This window comes from Pholcus phalangioides, unplaced genomic scaffold (genome assembly GCF_987345545.1).
Source record: "Pholcus phalangioides strain wild (caught in Gottingen) unplaced genomic scaffold, Ppha-v1.0 ptg000015l_1, whole genome shotgun sequence".
In the NCBI taxonomy this organism is placed as follows: domain Eukaryota; kingdom Metazoa; phylum Arthropoda; class Arachnida; order Araneae; family Pholcidae; genus Pholcus; species Pholcus phalangioides.
In genome coordinates, this window is record NW_028301608.1 from 117,077,908 (window position 1) to 117,098,869 (window position 20,962).

General features: G+C 36.2%; 1 protein-coding gene across 50 annotated transcripts in view; it reads left to right on the forward strand.

Moving 5' to 3' along the window:
- The first annotated feature begins 445 nt into the window (after positions 1–445).
- The window catches only part of LOC149077705 (uncharacterized), a 115,781-nt gene continuing 95,264 nt past the window's right edge, over positions 446–20,962 (forward strand). For all 50 annotated transcript variants that reach the window (XM_089245291.1, XM_089245297.1, XM_089245310.1 and 47 more), the window contains exons 1-4: positions 446–568; positions 9,925–9,948; positions 12,696–12,902; positions 16,141–16,311. In XM_089245291.1, coding sequence (XP_089101417.1) covers positions 505–568; positions 9,925–9,948; positions 12,696–12,902; positions 16,141–16,311 — 466 coding nt within the window. In that variant the 5' untranslated portion in view covers positions 446–504. The remainder of the gene's footprint in view (positions 569–9,924; positions 9,949–12,695; positions 12,903–16,140; positions 16,312–20,962) is intronic.

Below are 20,962 nucleotides of genomic sequence, written 5' to 3' on the forward strand. Positions count from 1 at the left end.
CCGATTGTAACGTCCATTTAACAAGAGCCCCACACACACACACCCACCCACCCACACCCTTTATCGTAAACTGCAACTGGATAACTTTCCAGGAATACTACAGGAAGCCCCAAACGAATGTGTGCAATTAGAGAACCGGCCATTTCTGTGGCGTGATGGCGAAGAAATAATAATAATGATTATAAATAAAATAATAAAAAAAGAACTCGCTTGGCTCAACCTTGATTTTCGGTCCGTGTGATGGACAGATCAAGAAAAAGAAAATTGGGAAAAGAACATCATGTGCTGGATTCTGATTGGTTGCGGAGGACAGTTTCGTCACTCGATGCCACCCGCCACTGGCAAAAAAAAGAAAGAAAATTGAAATACATTTTAATAAGAATTTCTTCTTTTAAAAACAAAAGAAGATAATGAAATAAAAACACAAGCAAAAAAATTTCGAGTTGATTTTCCGATAAATAAGCTTGGCTTTAGGTTCAGTGAAGCCTCGGCTCTAACACAGAGATGTTGATGTCGTCGCTTACGCTACTGTTGGGTTTCGTTCTCGTCGGATGCCGGGTTACAGCGCGTAAGTTCCATTTCAATACCATTCCTTGTTTATATGAGATTATTTGTTAGAAATATGAATCTTCATGAGACGTAGATCATCCTAACCATTTATTTACTACAGGGGTCTTCAACCATTCAGAATTATTCCCGCCCAACTCATACTGAGGTATTTATGATTGTATATGTCACGGGAAAAGCCCTAAAAGACTGGTAAAATGTTAGGTTTTACCAAAGCGAGGTGGTAAAAGAACGAAATACGCTTGTAAACGTTTTCACTTCGGACTTTAACCAAGTCAAAGCCCGTTATTAAGTAATCAATTGACCATCACGAACTCATTATATCCTGGCGGTCATTAATTACAACTACAATTAATTAATAATTGTAATTATTTAACAAATGAACTAATTAGTCTACATGAACTTATTAGTTCCCGACATTCTCATAAATAAATAAATGAATTAATTTGAAGTCCATACTGTTCGAAGTAAATTAAAAAGCCAGTTTTTAATCAATCAATTGGCCATCATGAATTCATTAGTTACTGCTGCTTGTTAATTGATAATTATAACTATTTAATGATTATAATTAATTGTCGATTAATTGATTACAATGATCAATTATTAATCAATTAGTTTATGATCATGAAAAATTGCTGAGTTAGCGTCACACAGGAACACGTAGTTCATGTTGGTTAGGTAATTCATTTTTTATTATTAAATTAATCATAATTCTAAACAATTAAATAAATTATTAATTATTATTATTATTATTATTATTATTATTATTATTATTTAATTATTAAATTATTAAATAATTATAATAATTAATTTATTACTATTGGCAGGAAACGGTGGGCGGTTCACGACAAACAGATAACAGCTCCATGGGCCAAATGTGGCCCTTGGGCCATGCGGTGAAGACCCCTGTGATTTACTAGATTATGAAAAGGGGGGGGGAATAAGGAGAACGTGTGACAATAAATGTAAATAAAAATATAATAATCTCAGCATGTGAATTCTTCGGTTTGTCATTTTAGTTCTAATTATACATAAAAAAATGAAACACATAAATATTGTTTTCCCTACAATTACTTGGTGCATAAAAAATATAAATTTTTATACGGTCTTCCTATCTTGTTATTTTCAATTGATCTGTCTTTTATGTGTCCAACAAAAAAATTTCTGACTACAACATTTGCTGAGGTATTTGAATTCAATTTTTCAAATCTTTTGGCGTGAAGAAATAAATCACTTCGTGTTCACACGCAAATTTTTCCAGCCAAGATGTTGCAGGCAATCTACAGGGTGATTCAAAAAAGATGGGAACAACTTTAAGAGGTGATAGTACACACCAATACAAACAATTGTCATCAGAGAATGCATGGTCTAACATGAAACACAAACGCGCTTCGAAACGGCCGCTCCGCAAACGTTAAAACAACATTCCTGTTGAACTTTATCGGGAGAAAAAGAACACCACGCATGCAAATGTAACCTGGGGAAGAAGAAGAAACCGTATGCAAATCTGCGTCACAGTGAATAAAAGGCGCGGACGCCAGCACCGTGAAGTTATTCCTGCGTGCAACCGTTCTAACAGTTGTTAAGTATGGGATAATGGAGATAATAATTAAATGCAGACATGCATTTAATTTAAGAGCTGCAAACGGAAGTAACACAGAGGTAGCACGAATGTACGGTGAGCGTTTTCCCCAAAGGCGGTTGCCCAATCCGAAAACATTTACGTGCTTGCATCGGCAGCTGTGCGAAACGGGATACTTTCTTGCTTCCCGGTCTGATGCACGTCGTACAAGGACTGGCAGAACAGTATAATTATTGTAAATTATTCATTAAAATTGCCAATTGTTTTTTTTAACATATACGCCATTCTTGTGTTTTCTCCTCGTATCCTCGGTTTTACTTTGTTGAGCCCTGTAGCACGTTTGCATTTCATTTTAGACCATGCATTCTTGGATGAAAATTGCTTGTTTTTATGTGTTAAAGTTTCCTCTTAAAGTTTTTCCCATCTTTTCTGAATCACCCTGTATGTTCATCTTCACATATAATTTTTGCCAGAATTTTATTGCTAATTTTATGTAGTCACACTTTTTCTAGGAGGCACTTTCTTCTGGAAGCTATCTGAACAACCCTTCCCCAAAGTTCAACTTTAAGTGCTGCCCTGTAAGGAAGCCCTCCCAAAGTTCATATTCACCATATTCTAACTCAACACTTACACAATCCGTTAAGGCAGGGCTTGACTCCCTGAGGTCAAAAGAAAAAATTCTACAGTGAGAAGAAAGCAACCCACACATATGTAGCACCAGGGTCTGATAGGGGTAAAGTTCTTCATTTTTTGTGGCGAATCAAAACGCATGGCCTAGGCCGGGGGTATTCAAATTTTCAACCATAGCGGGCCAAATTAAAACTATCCACGAAGCCCGCGGGCCACCAAGTTCAAACAGGATTTCCCTAATATTATCGAATACTTTTGTTCTGAAAATATTTCTTTCATTAAATCTGATTTTTATCTATTTATTTTGAAACAACTTTCACTTTTCCGATTTTTTTCGAAAATTATCTCTTTTATCAATTTTGAACTTCGTCCCGACAATTATCTGTAATTATTTTTTCATTAGTTTTAAATTTTAGTTGATTGCGAAATTATTTCACCAATTATTAATTTTTTCATCAATTATTAGTTTTAACATTTCCGAAATTACTCTCAATAATTCTGAAATTATTTCTATCAGTATATATATTACGGTAAATGTCATAAATCTGGGTTATTATGCATAATCACCAAGCATTTTGGTAAGTTTGATAAAGTTCCCTAAATTTATAATTTTTACCGGCGATTATGCATAGTAACCAAGCATCATTGCTAAATTTAATAAGTACCAAAACATCTTCACTTTTACTGACGATTATGCATAATATCACGTCGTTGGTAAACATAATAAATCGCGCTTATATGATATACACTGTACATGATAATTCATACATGTATTGTATCATTATATCGGGTTCGACTATATGCATCACACATACATACAAATTTGGAATTTTTTTCATATTTATGAAATTTACCAATTACACAAGGGTATTATGCATAATCACAGATAAAGGCGGTAAATTTCAAGTATTTATCAAATTTACCAACGCACTTGGTTACTATGCATAATCGCCGGTAAAAGTGATAATTTTCTCAGTATTTATCAAATTTACCAACGACGGCTAGTTATTACGCATATTCGCCGGTAAAAGTGACAAATTTATCAAACTTACCAAGACGATTTGTAAGCATGCATAATAACCGGTTATTATACTGTAACCGCTTTATCACATTTACTGTAACATATGTATATATAAATCTAAGTTTATTAGTTTCAGTAATTCTGTAGCTATTTCTTTCCATTGATTATAAACTTTCATCAATTATAAAATTATTTCTTTTTTAAAGAATAATAATAAAAAAGATTATTCTGAGATTCTTTCTTTCACGAAGGTGTTTTTGAGGATTTCTGTAAATTCTGTAAGTATTATCTTTTTGGATGCGGAATTTCGCCTCTCGAAATATAATGAAACCTCGCTACAACGAAACCACTCATAAATGCATTTTATTGCGACACAATGCCAATTCACAATAGATGCCAGCAACCGCATAAATTTGGTGGTGCTTGATGATAATTCTATCTCTCGATAAAACGATAATATTTCTACAACGATATTTTTTTCTCGGAGGATCGTTATATTGAGGTTTCACTGCATATGAAATCATAGGAGTCAAAAATTGTTTGGCTCCCTTCATTACGGCGCTTTTTTAATTTTAACCCCTTCGCTTGCAAGCGATTGTCAACAAATTCGGATGATCGCTATTTGAATCGGCAATAAATATTTTAACCTTCTCCTAACCTAACCGCAAGTTAGAAAAAGGAGAAGAAGGAGAGGGGAAAAAAGTAGAAGAGGAAAGGAAGAAAAAAACTAATAAACGAAAGAGTAAATCAGTTGATAAGAATATAAGAGAGTAGGTACAAAGCAGAGATTTCTCTTTTCACCCTAACCGCTATCTTTCACTCTTACATGTATATAGTAGAAAGATACATCATAAGTGTAAAAAAATCAATCTGGATATAGAAAAAAACGAAGAAAAAAAAATACATAGGGTTGCAACAAATCTTCGCGACGATGAGGAGAAAGGAAAGGAAACAGGTAGACTTGTTTGAATTTATTTCACTGGCGTTTGGACGCAATATTACCCCTTTGATTGTAAAGAGGTTAATGTATCAAATGCACGGCATTGCTGATGAATCTGGAAAGTATCTCACAGTTGTAAACGGAATGAAATGAAAGAATCTCGCGTTACAGATTTCCAGTGGCCAGTGATCTTTAACGATTTTTTTTTGTAATTTAATGGTTTCTTGTATGTAAAATAGTGAATTTTCTCAAAATTTTCGGCGGGTCACGGCAAAAAGCTCGGAGGGCCACATTTAGCTCGCGAGACACAACCCTGGCCTAAGGGTTCCGCTGAACTGTTTGGTTTAGGGGCCATGGCCAAACAATAAAAATCAATTAATTCTTCTTTTATTCCTTGTTGTTTATTATTTTTCTAAAAAACTCGAGCACCAATTTATATATATATATATATATATATATATATATATATAAACTGTTTTTTCTTTCTAAAACGAAGAGTTAAAGAAATAAAAACAAGAAGAGTTTTTTTGGGCACTTGACCTCGTCGTATATCTTTTCCATCATCCGAGAGATAGGTGCACACACACATACATAGTATATCGTCGATGTCCAGTAGGTGAAAGTTGAAGTTTCTTCATTTTTTTATCATGTTCGAGCATCTTCGAGTGACCTAATAACTTAATTCTCACAAAAGGTCACTCGTGTCGAAGGAAAAAAAACGAACACGATCTCTCTCTCTGTCTCTCCAGTGTATCATCTTTTGGAGCTCCAATAACAAGCTCATGGAATATTGTTACGAAAAATGCATTCCACCAAAGCAATAAAAATGTTCAAGAATCTCACGCGACAGAAGTGAAACTTGCATATAAATTTTGCAACTCATATTTTATTCTCGGGTTTTTAAGTTGTAAAATGATGCAAATCAAAACATAATTTTGACGTCACCGATCAGACCGAATTAATTGGAGGGGGGGGGGGGGGGAGGCGGCATGCCAAATATGGGCCCCAAGCTATTGAGTTTTCACCATTTCTGAAATTATGTTTTGCGTAAATTGTCATATTTTCATTAATTTTAAAGCTACTTCTCTCATTGATTTTCGATTATTTTATAAATTATATATAATTATGTATAAATAATAACCCTTATGGACCTGCGAAAGATATTCATGTCCCTTGGGGTCAATAGTGTGTGTGTGTTACATGTTTGTATATTGTATAGATGTTTGTATTTGTGTAATTAAAAAAAAATGAAATAAATATACGGTGAAACCTGCAAGAAACTGAAATAATATTCCGTTTTAGACATATTTCCGTTTTATAAAGGTGCAAATCATTGGGCAGACTATATTTTGATTCCGTTTTTAAAAGGTTTCCGTCTCATACAGTGTCCGTCTTAGACAGGTTTCGATGTAAATAAAAATAATTACATATAAATTGTATATATGATAAATAATTTGTTTTCGTTTATAAATTATATTATATTAATTTATTCATTGATTTTTTTTTGGAGAATATAGTAAAATTAAAAATTCATGAAAGAACAAAAAGTTTGATATTTATTACTTTGAACCAGTCAGAATTTTCATTTGTTCGTCCATTTTTGTGTGGTCACATTGTTTTGCCGATCGCGCTCGTGACGATCGATGGAACTTTCACACCAACCAAACTTCGTTGTTCTTCAAACTGAGCAGTTCCATGGCCACCCCCTTCGCTACCCCCCCATCCCCAACCCACGCAATTCCGTCTAGGGAACTGACTTTTGAGTGAAAGGAAAGCTTATGCTATTTCCGTTTCACATTTTTTCTGACGTACATTTGAAAATTCGCACCCTCCCTAAAGAAGTTTCACTTCAAAAATACGAGTCCATTGAGTGACCATTGGCCATTACATATAAGTTTTGTAAATGGCGTGACATCCAGGGCCCGACTTTGACTTGCTTGATGGGTCCCTGGGCAAAAGAGGTATTGTGGACCCCTTCGACTGCGGTCGAAGATAGGTTGTCAGTACATGTTTGTACACGCCTAAATCAAAAAGGATATGTACTAGTTTAAATGAGAAATGTAATATAAAATTTTTCCATGTGTAAATATCTTGCTATATAAATACTCTTTTCACACTCTCACATGAGCAAAATCATTGATAACGTCATCAAAATCAAATTTTTGTTATCTTAGCTTAAATACCAGATGCGTATTTACTGTTTTGTCACCTGTCGGCGCTACGTGAATTTTGCCACCCTTCTCTCATTCTATTCCGTGACCACTTATTCCTCGAATTTACCGGGCCTCAGCGTATTTACACTCCCAATAACCCGCTTGGCCGCCACCTGTGTGTGTAAGTGTCTATTTTGGTCATTCACCTGATTGCACACTGTTCTGGGCACTGAGATGTTTGCATACTAGGCATGTTTGCTCTAGGTCACACTTTTGATTACTCACTGACAAGTTGTTCATTCCTTATGTTACTCTTTTGGTCATTCATATGCTTGCGCGCACACACTCTAGGTCAAGCTTTTGATCGTTCATCTTTCACTGACCAAGTCCATCGCTCCCTGGGGCTACCCTTTTGGCCATTCACATGCTTGTACAGGCTCTAGGTCACTCCTTCGGTCATTCAAATGCTTGCAACCACTCTAGGTCACTCTTTTGGTGAACAAAGTTATTCATATGTTTGCACACACTCTAGGTCACTGTTTTGATCGCTCACTGATTTGATCTTTCACTTTCTAGGTAACACTCTTAGTCATTCGCATGTTAGCACACGCTCTAGGTAAGGGCATAAAAAAATCTGAGACGCCAGGTCACCATGGCGACTAAAAAAAAAACATCGGCGCCTAAAATTTTATTTGTTTGATTATTAAATTGAAGTCTTATGACACAACACCAAACTTTTGGAACTTTTTGCAATTGTGAAATTACTTATTTATTTCAAATAATTACAAAAAAAGCATTCACAAAAAAGAACAAAACAACCAAGGAGACGTTAGTTCCATACCGGATATTTGAACAGGTGCATGTGGCTGTCGTGTACATTTTGACAGCGAATAAATGTTGCATCAGTTTTGAACAATGTCGCCCATTCAACGAAAGCGTTGAATTGGTGATTGTCACAAAGTGTTAGTCGATTCCTCGATGAATAATGACTGAGATTATTGGACCGGTTTTTTTTCATATTTTGCCTCCCTCAAAATTGATGGTCATCTTCTACCCGTTTTGTTTGTGAGCACCGCACCCAAGAGTACTTAAAGTTGGGCCAGATTTCACAGGTAATAGATAGGAGAGCATCCACATTACTCTGTAGAACGGGGTTGAACACCCCTAGAATCAATTCGCGAATGTGATCCGAATTTCTTACGTGAAATTGAAATTGGCACCCACAGATATGAAACTCTTTCGATGGTTATGTCCACTTCGATGCTCGCGAGTTATCGATGAACAATCTAACACTATTCGTATGATGATTTATGATGATTTAACTTAAAGCACATGTCAGAGTTTCAGTATGAATGTTATGCTTTTTTCCCTTTTGATAATATGAATAGACAATCGGAGGTGAATTTATGGTCTTAACGCCCTTCTTCCGTTCCAGTCTAATTTTGTGACCGTAACCATGAAACAGTTATGTAGAGCCTAAGCTACAGTTATGTACCTAATTAAATTTATTCAGTCCTACATCTCCTTCATCTTGGGGATCACTAATGACGGGAATGTCCGAATTCCAACAATTATAGAATTTTTTAATTTTCTGATAAGTAGCAGAAACCCCCAGAAAAAACGCATGATTTTAATTTTTAGTTCAAAAGTTTAGACTATCTCCATTGCACAATCTGCTATTGCACGCAGGATTGATCCTACTCTCCTCATTCTCCTCATTGCTGTCTCAAAAATATCATGGTACAGAGAATAAAATTTGTACCATGCCATTCTTCCGTCATATTTTTTTCCCCATTTTTCTCATCTCAATTTTCTTCATTTGTTTCTAACAGCCATTTAGCAATTATCTAACTAAGGTTTAAAACAATTTTATGCAATTGCAAGAACTAAAATGATTCATATCACTACCTTACAAATTATCAATTATACATTTGTATATTACAAATATTTACTGTACCAATGTATAATAAATGAGCATAAAAAAAAACAAACAAAATCAATTGACATATATTCTAGCACAGTTACTATTTCAAAAAATTAAATGTGATTTATACGCGGCTAAGATGAGAGCAATACGGTTAACATTCGAGTTTATACATACGCTACTTCAAAGAAAAATATAGTTCAAAATATAATTAAAAACGATTTCTAACTATTTAATAACCTATTTACAATTTTACTCTTACGACTTATATCTCCTTATACTTACTTTCTATGAGGTCATATGAAGCTCATCAAAGCTCTTTCCTGTACTGTACATCATCAGCACGTTCTTTGGCCTTAGATGTTTTAATCTTTCATCCTGATCATAAGCGACAATTTCTTGAAACTGATCAATATTTGAGTTTCCAAGTGTTTCAAATTTTTTTTTTGAAATTCTGTTGACATATTTCAATATGGATTCGACCTTGAATTCTTTATGTTGTTCTAAAACTTCATCATATTTTGGCGCTCCTGTATAACGTCTTAATACTTTTCTTTGGATAATCTGTAGTCTGTACGTGTTTATTTTGGTCTTCTCTTATTGATCACTCATTCCTAAAATTTGCCGCCAAAATATTAAAATACGAATCGGCCAACCTCGAATCAATCATTCAAATTGTGTTGATTGTACTACACGAATTCACACAAAAGTACACAATGTCATTTCCTGCGTATAATCCGCAGATGCGAATTTCGCTATTCTGAGATGAGTGTCATCTTATAGTCCGCAGCGGGATATAAACCATAAATGCAAACAAACTTCATGTAACAATAACGAAATCTTAAGGAAAAAGATCGTTCCGACACGTATTTGCAGAAAAAGCCAATTTTTCGACTCTTATCTATACGCCATCTTTATACGTAAATATTTAAAACAAATTACTTTTCACAAATAAATTTTGAAAACATTTATATCTATCAAATCCTCTCAGAAATATAAAATATGCAGAAAAATACGGCACTTATATTGAGTTTGTTTTCATGTGGCCAATCGTATTTATTTTCCAACGTCTTCATTAACTTACAATCTTTTTTCTTTCAAATACAGGCTCAGTTACCGATGGAAGCGGAGGTAAGAGTTCTTTTTCTGTTATATACAAAGTGTACATCTACTTGTATTAGTATGTATTTTCTCTAGATCTCTTTGGAGAAATTTATTATATATCTGACTTTTTTTTTTTTAATGTAGCCTCATTTTTACCTGAATCAAAAGCTGTGTTTTTCAATCTCTATGAATCAAAATTCGCACAGTTTGCTGAAATAAACGTACGCATCAAATCTTGACCTAAGATTTAGGCCGAGCTCCACGTCCTGGAACTGGAACCATGCTAGGATTTAGACTGTGTACTTCCCTTTTTACTAAATAAAATTATTTCTCCAGTAAGTTTATAGATATGAAATTAAAATAAATCTGGGTCCTCGGATTAAAATCCTGTCAGTCTCCCCATTCTCTTGTGGAAGGTGATAGGTAGTGCCCGGAAATTTTCAGACAAAATGCCATAAATACCTATTTTTTTTGCAAAAGCACCCCTTTTTGAATTTTTCCTGATATAAATGCTTATTTTAACATTGTTTTAAATTTGTTCGTGAATTTTAGAGGCCGTATTCTTAGATATTTTGAGCAGGGGGGGGGGAAGCTTCAACAGACTTTTTAAAACTCTTTTAGTATTAATTATTATCAGAAAGACCCCCCCCCCCCTTCCCCTTCTAACCCGATTTAAACGCGAATAGGTGCAGCTGCCTGAAAAATAGAAAACTTGGTGTTGCCCTGCATGAACTTTGCTTTGGCAGGATGGTGCTGGACACAAACGTTTTTGATTGAGACGAACGCAACTATGTGTGAGAGAAGCTGAGAAAAATTATAAGTTTGTTTCTCCTTTTAACATATCTAGCTCATGTATTGGATAGCATTGCATATGTATAGCGGACCGTTCTCTGTCTCAAGAGGCAGGGCCGGTTCTATACATTTTTCCAATGTAAGCGAATGAAAATCGCCCCTCCCCTTTTAGTTGATGCCCTAAAAATCGCCCTATTCCGTTGGCACTCTAAAATGTCGGTTCCTTTCAGTTGGCGCCTCCTGCGACGGCGTAGTTCGCACGATTCAAGATCCGGCCCTGTCGAGAGGTCGTCAGTTGACGTCTTGGCTCACAAAAGCCGTGCAGAAGTTGGGAGGGCTCTGGTCCTGGGGCCAATATCGTATTGGAACCTATTTTTTTTTGCACCGCAAAAATATTGCAAACAACCATGCAAGTTATTTTAAATATTTAGTATTCAATTGAATATGGCGATAGACTTGAGTTGTGCTCGGAATTTAAAAAAAAAAAAAATTGAATTGACTAGAGACGACCTCAGGATCGTGTGACAGGTGCGGCCACACCGGACTCTGCCTCCCCCCCATTATGTCCGCATATGTGATAATATAAATGAAAACAAATTATTTATTATTTTTTTTACAACAATAAAACATGGGGGGGGGAGAGAAAGCCGTGTTTCAACTATAAAAAGTATTTTATTATCATCAGATCATTTCAAATTCATTCTTTTTCATGGACAGGAGAGGATTTTTCTATACTTTTTTGGACGCAAAGAACACCGTGATGCCTTTAGTTCCTCAACAGTTCGGCAATCCTTACCTATGTTAGTCATTGATTGGGATAAGATGGTCTTATACGTTCTATGCATCGAGATCCGAGCTTAGGGCTGGTTAGTCCAAACAAGGCGAGTTGAGCTACTAAAGTTGCCGTGATCTAGTGGCGTGGGGGTGAGATACTCGTCTGTCACCGTGCAGGTTGCCGTCAGAACCCAGGTTCAAACCGGGAGAAGAATGTAGATAACAAGATATTTTTTCCTAACGAGCTTGAGGCGACCATCGATAAATGACACCTTCAAACCTAGCTTGTCAATGGCAGTAAATTGGAGCGTAAGGATACGACAGGAGTTGGTGTGTGGTTAAAGTAGTATAAAAGCTACCACTTTTTTTTTGTAGACGCGGAAAGATGTATTAGGCCAATCTTGTGTTGAATACCCCGTTTATAACGCTTTAGTTATTTCCCCAAATGTGAGCAGATGATGCTCACGAGTTCCCTGAAAAATTTCAAACTCATAGAAAAGACGAAAAGGTCTGTTCGCTGAAGTTAAAAGCTCTATAAACCATTTCGGACTTTCATTACCATTTCTTATCTGACGTAGAGACATTTTCTGACCAAATGCCATTCCACTTCACTGCAGTCGTAGTACATGGCCTTCCATGTCGTGATTTTGGCTCAGAATCTATATTACTGGATAGCGCACAGGGTGTAAATACTTCATCTGGACCGTTGCGAAGCATTTGAAATTTCGTTAACACCCTTGCCTTTCATTTTCAACTTCCACAACTAACCTCTGTCTTGGTTTTTCGATGACTTCGACATTTTGATTTTGTGATGAAATCGGTAATTCTTCTTTGACATGACACGTGATCTTGATTGTTCAATCACACGCAGAGATTAATTTGCGTAAAATGATGTTTGTGCATAAACTTTTGAAACATTTGTTTTTCCATACTTTGAAACACCCTGTATTTCACTACACTATTAAGATTTTCGAAATTTGGTAACAACGTATATGTAGCCGTGTGCGTGTAAATAAATTTCAAGATATTTTTTTGCTGCGTCATCTAGTTTTCTCTTTCTTGCAATTTACTTACTGTGATTAAACTTTTGAAACAGACTGTATGTGTACTGATATCGTGGTTTAAATGGGAGATAACCGTGGTTTCACGGTAAATTAATTTTTTATACTGAGAGTTGTCATTCAAACAAGAATTTGTGATTTTTGCAGCTTTCACTTGTGATTACAATGGAGTTAAATACCAAGTAGGTGATCGGTTGCCAACCTGGGGACAGTGCTTGAATTGTAGGTGTAAAGAAGGATTCACTGAACCCAGTGCACAGCAGTGTGATGTGATTGACTGTGCCGAGGATTGGAAAGGCGATTGCGAAGCAGTATATGCGACTGGAGAATGCTGCCCCGTTTCGTGGAATTGTAGTAAGTTTCACTTTTTCAGAGTATTGCGAATTTAATAGGGCGCTTTCATATTTTTAATCCTTGAATATCGCGGTATAAATCCAAGACTAACACGCCAATTGTTGCGCATATGTTACCGGCAAAGTATGAAATCCGACATTCAGAATGCTTTGGCGTTATATATTGTACAATAATGCCTGGTCGTTTCAGACAAAGTATGAAATACCGGTTATATTCTATACTTTGACTGGGCATTCTATAGAATAACTAGCCATTCTGTAGAATGCCGGAATACAATCAGGCAAACGTTCTTCTTCAACGAAACAAAACATTGACGAAATTTTCATTATATAAGCCGCACGATGCCAAATGCGCCAAATGAAATAATATATTTTTGTTAAATTATAAATTTCAATACATTTTTGGTGGATAAGCCGCATGATCCATTCTTTTTACTCCGGGAAATGTTTCCCTTCGGAGCTCGTGAGTACGGATTTGTTAAGGGGCGATATAAAATATTCGATTTTCGTCAAATTAAAATTTCACACAATTTTATTCAATGCTGTACACATTCACCAGCCGCTGTGGTGGTCGAGTGGTCATAGTGACGGACTCGCATCGTGAGGATCCGGGTTCGAACCCCACCGGCGCCACAGTGGTGGTTGGCTGAAGTTGGTTTTCTGTGGTTTCCAACTTCAAGGCGTGAATGCGAGCCGATCTCCCCGTTAAAAAGTCTCGCCACAGAGAGCAATAGGCCTACTACGTAACAAATATTCAATGATTACACTTCACTCACAACTGCAAGTATAGATGGCAGCACTGAAATATCAAGCACAATACTAGCTACACACTCTTAGTGCACCTAACAGACTGTTAGGTGCACTAAGAGTGCAGCAGTAACAGACTCTGCCACGAAGCTGGGCTGGAAGAGATCTCGGCAACGGGATAAGTCCGGTGGCAGAGTCCCTGGCTTTCATTCATTCATTGTACACATTCACCAATAAGTTTGATACACATTGATCACTTTTAATTACGCATAAATCTCTCGCGATTACAGTTGGTAATTATGATAAATATGGAAGTAATCATGCGGAAATATCTCTTGTATTCTACCACTAATCAGTATCAAACGCACGTCATGGGTGCACTACACATAATTTGCTCTAAATATTAAGTTGAATGGAAATAAGTATACTATAGGTATACAAACGTATAAATTATTATCAGTCTTGTAAAAGCTTTCTTCACATTTAATCAAAACTGTGTGAAATTTTAATTTGACGAAAATCTAATTTTTATATCGCTCCTGAACAAATCCGTACTCACGAGAGCCGAAGGGAAACATTTCCTGGAGGATAAAAAATGTATCGTGCAGCTTATCCACCAAAAATGTATTGAAATTTATAATTTAACAAAAATGTAGGGTGTTTCAAAAAGAATCACCCGATTTGAAATGCGTGGCTAATCAAAGTTTTTTTACAAACAAAATTGAAGGTGCTCAATATGTCCACCTTGGGATGTACGGCATATGTCTATACGGTAGTTAAATTCGTCCCAACTTTTTGCGAGCATGTTTGCATTTGCTGCTTCCGTTATGAGTATCTTCAGTTCGTCTAATGTAGGAAATAACGAAAGTTCGAATAAAATGAAAAGGGGAGGCACATAAACGTAGTCTTTTATAAACCCCCACAAGAAGAAATCGCACACTGTGAGGTCCGGTGATCTTGGAGGCTAGTGATGTTTAACCGAATCGTCAGGTCCCATCGTTTAGGAATGCGAATGTTCAAAAATTCTCGAACGTCCAAGCTCCGGTGTGGTGGTGCCCTGTCCTGCTGGAAAATTAAGTCATCCGAATCGGTTTCTAACTGTGGGAAAAGCCAGTTTTCAAACATATCGAAATATGTGATTTCCGTAATAGTGGTCTCTATGAAAAAAAGGGGGTTCATACTTTGCCTGAAACGACCAGGCATTATTGTATATAACGCCAAAGCATTCTAAATGTCGGATTTCATACTTTGCTGTTAACATACGCACGGTAAACTCAAAGTCTCGCAACTCATTCCCCGCAACAGGTCATTCACCTCGCAACAGGTCCCGTGGTATAGAGCTTTAATGTACAGGGCTGCAACTAGGAGGGGAGCACGCGGGTCTGGTGTCCCTGGCACCGGACCATAGGGAAACGTAAATTTTATTTTTTAACCTTTCCCTCAACGTTGCAAGAGGGCGCGAAAATTCGTGCTTGCCCCTCTGACCAAGCGTCTAGTTGCGGCCCTGTTAATGTATTTCATTCCCCGTTAGCGGACAGTAAAATCAGGAGCACTAATTTCTTTCTAAACTCTAATTTATTAATTTTGGTCATAAACCGAGAATTTATTAATTCAACCAAGATTATATTCAATCCCAAGCTCGTGTTGGCAAATATAATAAATCGTCGATAAATTACTTAATTAACTGAACGTAACTATGCTCCAGGATATTGAATTCGAATGGCAGTGTTGGTTTCGTTTGTTGATACGAGGTGAAGAAAGCTGACATTACAAGACTGATAATGTTGTTATGAATTTATGTGTGCGTGTGTTTTCATCTCTTCTTCACACCTATTTTAATTAATTTAATTTTTATTGCAAAATATGTGCAACGCATGTATCATGTACGGGTAAAAACAATTGGTTTAATGAAGAAAAAAAATATTATAAATTTGCTCACTTTATCACACCTTCCAATTTTACTTGGAAATTATGCATAATCACCGGTGCATCCCTTTTACACAGCAACATATACTGTACATTTTAACATAAAAACGTATAGGAACCAATTGCAACTGAAGCCAAACGTCGTATAAACGACGTTTCACTCTGTCTGTGTGTGTGTATCGTACCTCCTCTTAGTGGACAATCCCCGTTAGCGGACAAAAGTTTTGGTCCTATGGGTATCCGTTATCTGGGGTTTCTACTGTAGTACCATTACTGTATGAATCTCATGACAGTATTCATTTATGGTAAGACTAAGTATATGCAGTCGATTCCTACTACAACCAACTAGACATAATGAGTCTCTGGATATAACGATCAAAGTTTCACTCTGTTCCATTGGGTGTTCTTTTATTAAATCACATGTAGCGAACGAAAATTTCTGCCCCCCTTGAAATTCGTTACAACGGGGTTTGACTGTATATGATATTCATATATCGGAAATATTACTGTTTCGTTCATTAGCGGTGTTATTCATTGATAAACATTATATCATTTTGTTGTTGCAGCCGTTTCATCAGGAGTGGTGCCACTATCATTACCTTCTTCGGGTGTTTGCAACTGCCCGTGGCGTTTTTTCAAGCATTATGCGGCTAAAGAATGCAAGCCCGTGTACGAAAGAGGCTCCTGTTGTCCAATCAGATTCGAATGCCCGAATGTGCTCAATATCGATCAATCAGGTGCGTTTTTTTAAATTATTTTTTATAAGTAAAATCAGTTTCAGTTTCGCAAAATCTTCACATTATAGTTTTCACCTGTCCCAGTATGATGACCATAAGTCTCGTTTGGCCGAACGGGACTTATGAAAACGGGACAACTTTGTTTTTCTTTACACATAACTAGTTGCATAATGTTCACAATCGTGACGTTTTTCTTTTTTTCATAATGCTCTAAAACGGGATTTTTTTCTTTGAACTAAAATCCTGCATTTTTTTTATCAGCGATTGTGAAGAGTTGCAATGAAACTGCCTAATGTTTGACGAAATTACGATAGACATTTTTTTTAATGTACGGTATGTTGCATGGATCCCTTCAGAATGTTTTCCAAGTGGAAACTGAATCTAAACAAGTGCTTCCAGTCCATGTCCCATTGTGGACCATATTATCTTCTCGTAGTCTTCTTGAAATATCTAGGGCCTTCTACCCTCACCTAAGAGTGAGACCCGAGACCTTTTTCACTTATCGAATTTTATCAAAACTAAATTTGTAAAGAACAAAAGTTTTATAAATGATCCATTCTCACGAAATTGGACAAAAAATGGGGAAAATATCACAAATAAATGTAAATAGAAAATCCAAAAAAATTCTGAGAGACACTTCTTTACCTGCTGATGAATAAAATATAGGCAGCAGTGAAGTTTGTTTAACATTAGGGGCGAAAAAATTAATTTAAGTTTCACCATGTTAAGGGATAGGCAAATCCGATGTGGTATGCTGCCTATTCCAACACTAATTAGATGCTTACTAATTACATGCAACACTAATAATGCTTGACATTCGCAACATGCTCTATCTATTTTAGTCGCTCATTTTCATTTCGGACAAGCGCCTGATATTCTGAATATTTTTATTTTATCAATTGCATTTTTATTTCCTTTTTTTATTTGTGTTTCTCGTTCCTTTTTTCATCGATTTTATGAGAACAAATTTCTAATTTGCGTTTATTTTGCTAAAGCACGAGAGGCATTCCCTTAATGCAAAACCTCTAGATGAAACATTACTGCAGCTTGATATTCCAATAGAGAAATCCGGATTTTTTTTTCAGTTTTTATCTCCTTTAACTTACGATCAGGAGAAAGACATTTTTATATGTTTTGCAACACTGATCAAAAACTGAGCATGTTGAAAACGTGTTTTTCAGAAATAATGGAATTCCCTGAAGTGAAACGTGCGTTAAAGGGAAAACAATTTTAAATTTTTTATTTCTCAAAAAAAAAAAAGAAGCCGGGAGAAGGTAATTTAATAAAAATATTCTCCTCTTTTTTTCATGAATAAATTCGAATTTGTTAAATAATTTAAAATTTTAATTGATTCAAAAGGAAGTGCAAGTGATGGCAACATCCTTCTTAACCTTTACAACAAAAAATTTGGCAACTGGTGTTGTAGTACTTGAATGAATGTTTCTAAATTTTCATTTGGCTGTAAACTATTGATGAAGAATATTTGAAAATATGAAAAGGATGAAGCATGAAAGTATATACTAGTCTTAAGTACATAATATTGAGAAAAATAAAAGGAATATATTTTTGTTTTAGGATATAAAAGTGTTATACTTTTTGAAATTCGAGAAACGTTTAAGGACATTTCCTTAACAAATGAAAATTGGTTCAAGAAAATTTTAAAAATCTATTGCCGAAAAAAATTAAAAAACAGAGTGATGACTTAACAAGTTCCATTAAAGGGGAACAGTTCCATTTTTGCTAAATTTAAAGTAGAAATGAAAAACGTATTCCGGAGAATACGTTTTTGTTTTACAAAAGTAGGTAGCACGTAGGAATGGTAGAAGAATATTTAAATACCTAGTTTCTTGATCAACATTCAAGGGAGTTAGTTATCCACATTTGAATTTTGGAAACGTTCCGTTTCGAAAAAAAAATTAGTGGAAAAATATTATCTTTTAATTAAAATTTGTGCTGGTCAAGTCTGAAAAACTGGAAATTTCTACGTCACCTGTTGATTTCATAAAAGGTTTTAACTATGCCCACTAATTGTTGCTCCAGTATTGCCGCATGGCTGGCGGGATAAACAATTAGCCAATTGGATCGCCAAGCTATCCAAATGGCATGCTCACGGGTCAATACCTTCTAAAGCAGACCCCTTAAAGCAACACTTGCAAAGCTTGCAATACCTTGCTCTTGAAGGCGTTGCACGGGTACGTACACAGGAACACCAAACAGGAACCACTCAGGAACAACGTGAACATGCTTAATTTATATACTGTGTCAAACTAAATTCTAATGTATATCAACCGTTTAATTTAATGTGATAATAATGTGATAGTTTTTCCAAATTAAATTATAAATTAAATTAAATCAAATGATTTAAAATTTTGAAATTCAATTTCAAGTGTGAAAATATTTTTCGATGTGTATATTATCCTACTAAACTTTCCGTAGGTTACAACTCGTGTTTCCACACTAGATGAAGCTATAACACTGTTTAGAGGCGGTACAACGCTATCTCGCTGAGTTTTTCTCAGTCCCGGGGAAAGCGGGAATTAAAGTCCTCAACATCCCCGGGATTCAGAGATTATCGCAAACATATGAGCAATTTAAGTAAATTAGAGGGCAAACTACAGAAAAATAATTAATATCAGAAAGATATGGAAAATTAAGGTTTATTATTTTAAAACCCATAGTTCTAAAGGAACATAAAATTTAAATTAATTCCCCGATGAAAAAAAAATTAAATTTATTTTTTTAGAATTAATTTTTTCACTTTTCCCCGAAGGTTCGACTCCAGAAAAGGTAAAAATGAGAAAGAATTATGGTTGACTTATCTAAGCATATATCCCAATATGCGTATCGTATTTCCTTTTAAACGTGTAAATCTTTTTGTCGTAGAATTTACGACACCTAGTGGTTATCTATTCCATTTATTCCCAACGAGTGAAAAAGAATATTTTAAATGGGATTCCTTAGTGGAAAAACTCCCTAGTGAATCTCCAGTTTAAATGAAAAATATACGCAGTGCGGTCCTGGGCACATTTTAAAAATTAATAACGAACCAACCAATTGGCATTACAAGGGGTGCGGCTTGCACTAAACTACTTATCATAGTATAGAGCAGTGATTCCCAACGTGGGCGTTAACGCCCCCGGGGGATGGTAGAATGTTCCAGGGGGGCGGTAGAAGCTACGGGTATAGCCTAGGATCCTATGGGTTGGATTGCGTTGGGGGGCGGTGGGAGAAAAAATATTTCTGAAGAAGGGGACGATGGGACAAAAAAGGTTGGGAAACTATGGTATAGAGCATAGTCTCCCAAACTTTTTGTTCCATCGCCCCCTTCATCAGAAATTTTTTCCTCTCATCGCCCCCCAACTCAAGTAAACCCATAGGATCCAATGTTAAATCAGTAGGTTCTATCGCCCTCTTGGACCATTCCATCGCCCACCACGGAGCGATATTGCCCACTTTGGGAAACGCTGGTATAGAGTATTCATTTATTGATAAATTAAAATATGTTCCAATTTTGCTCATACGTGTCGCTGTAAAACGAAAAACTCAACATATGAAAATGTGCAGGGCCGCAACTGGGGGCAGCAGACGGGTCACGTGCCCCGGGCGCTGGACCCGAGGGGACGCAGATTTCATTTTATACAAATACAAATACAAATACAACGCCACAACAGGCAAAATGCCCAACGAGGTGGCTGATAAAAAGATGCCCATAAAAATATGGATGTCATATGTTTCAGAAATACAGCAACCCAATTAAAAATGCAATTAACACAAATTACAAACAATATATACACATGATAAAATATTATACAATGCCCATAAAGAATACTTATGGTTGTCTTATTCTAAGAATGGATAGCTTCTCGATTTACCCCAACATGTTTATCGTATTTCTTTTTAAACGTGTCAATTGTGTTACAATTTACTACCTCCGGGGGTAAGCTATTCCATTTATTAACAACCCTATTGGAGAAAAATTCCCTGCGACACCATAACCTTGCATTGTCCCTCACCAATCGACTGGTGTCCCCTTGTAAAAGCAGTCGATTGGCGGTGTACTAAAAGTTCATGGTCCATCCTATCCATCCCATTGAAAATTTTGAACACTTCGATCATATCTCCTCGACACCTGCGTTCATCCAATGTAAACATATTCAAAAAATGAAGTCTTTCTTCATAACTCAAGCCCTGTGTACCAATAAGGAAACGCGTAGCTCTTCTCTGCACCCCTTCAACCAAGTCTATGTCCCTCTGTAGGTATGGTCTCCAAAACCTTACAGCATCTCGATCCTCTTTGCATTTTGAAACATCTCCTTCAACATTACAAGGGGGCGTCAAAATGCGCGCTTGCCCCGGGTGACCAAGCATCTAGTTGCGGCCCTGAAAATGTGAAAGTATGTATGCATGTTTGTTCTTTATACAAATCTACAATTTCATACGGATCGCCAATAAAGTTTGCATATATATACCAAACAGGACCGGAATTGAACCATAGGCTACTTTAAAAGTTCGTCAGAGCTGGGCAAATGCCCGAAATGGGCAAAAAACCGTCGGGCAACAATGGTTCCTGTGCCCTAACAGTCACTTTCGGAACGTTTACTTCGGTTACCGTGGTTCCCTATTCAATGCGTTTCAGACATGCACATGCCTT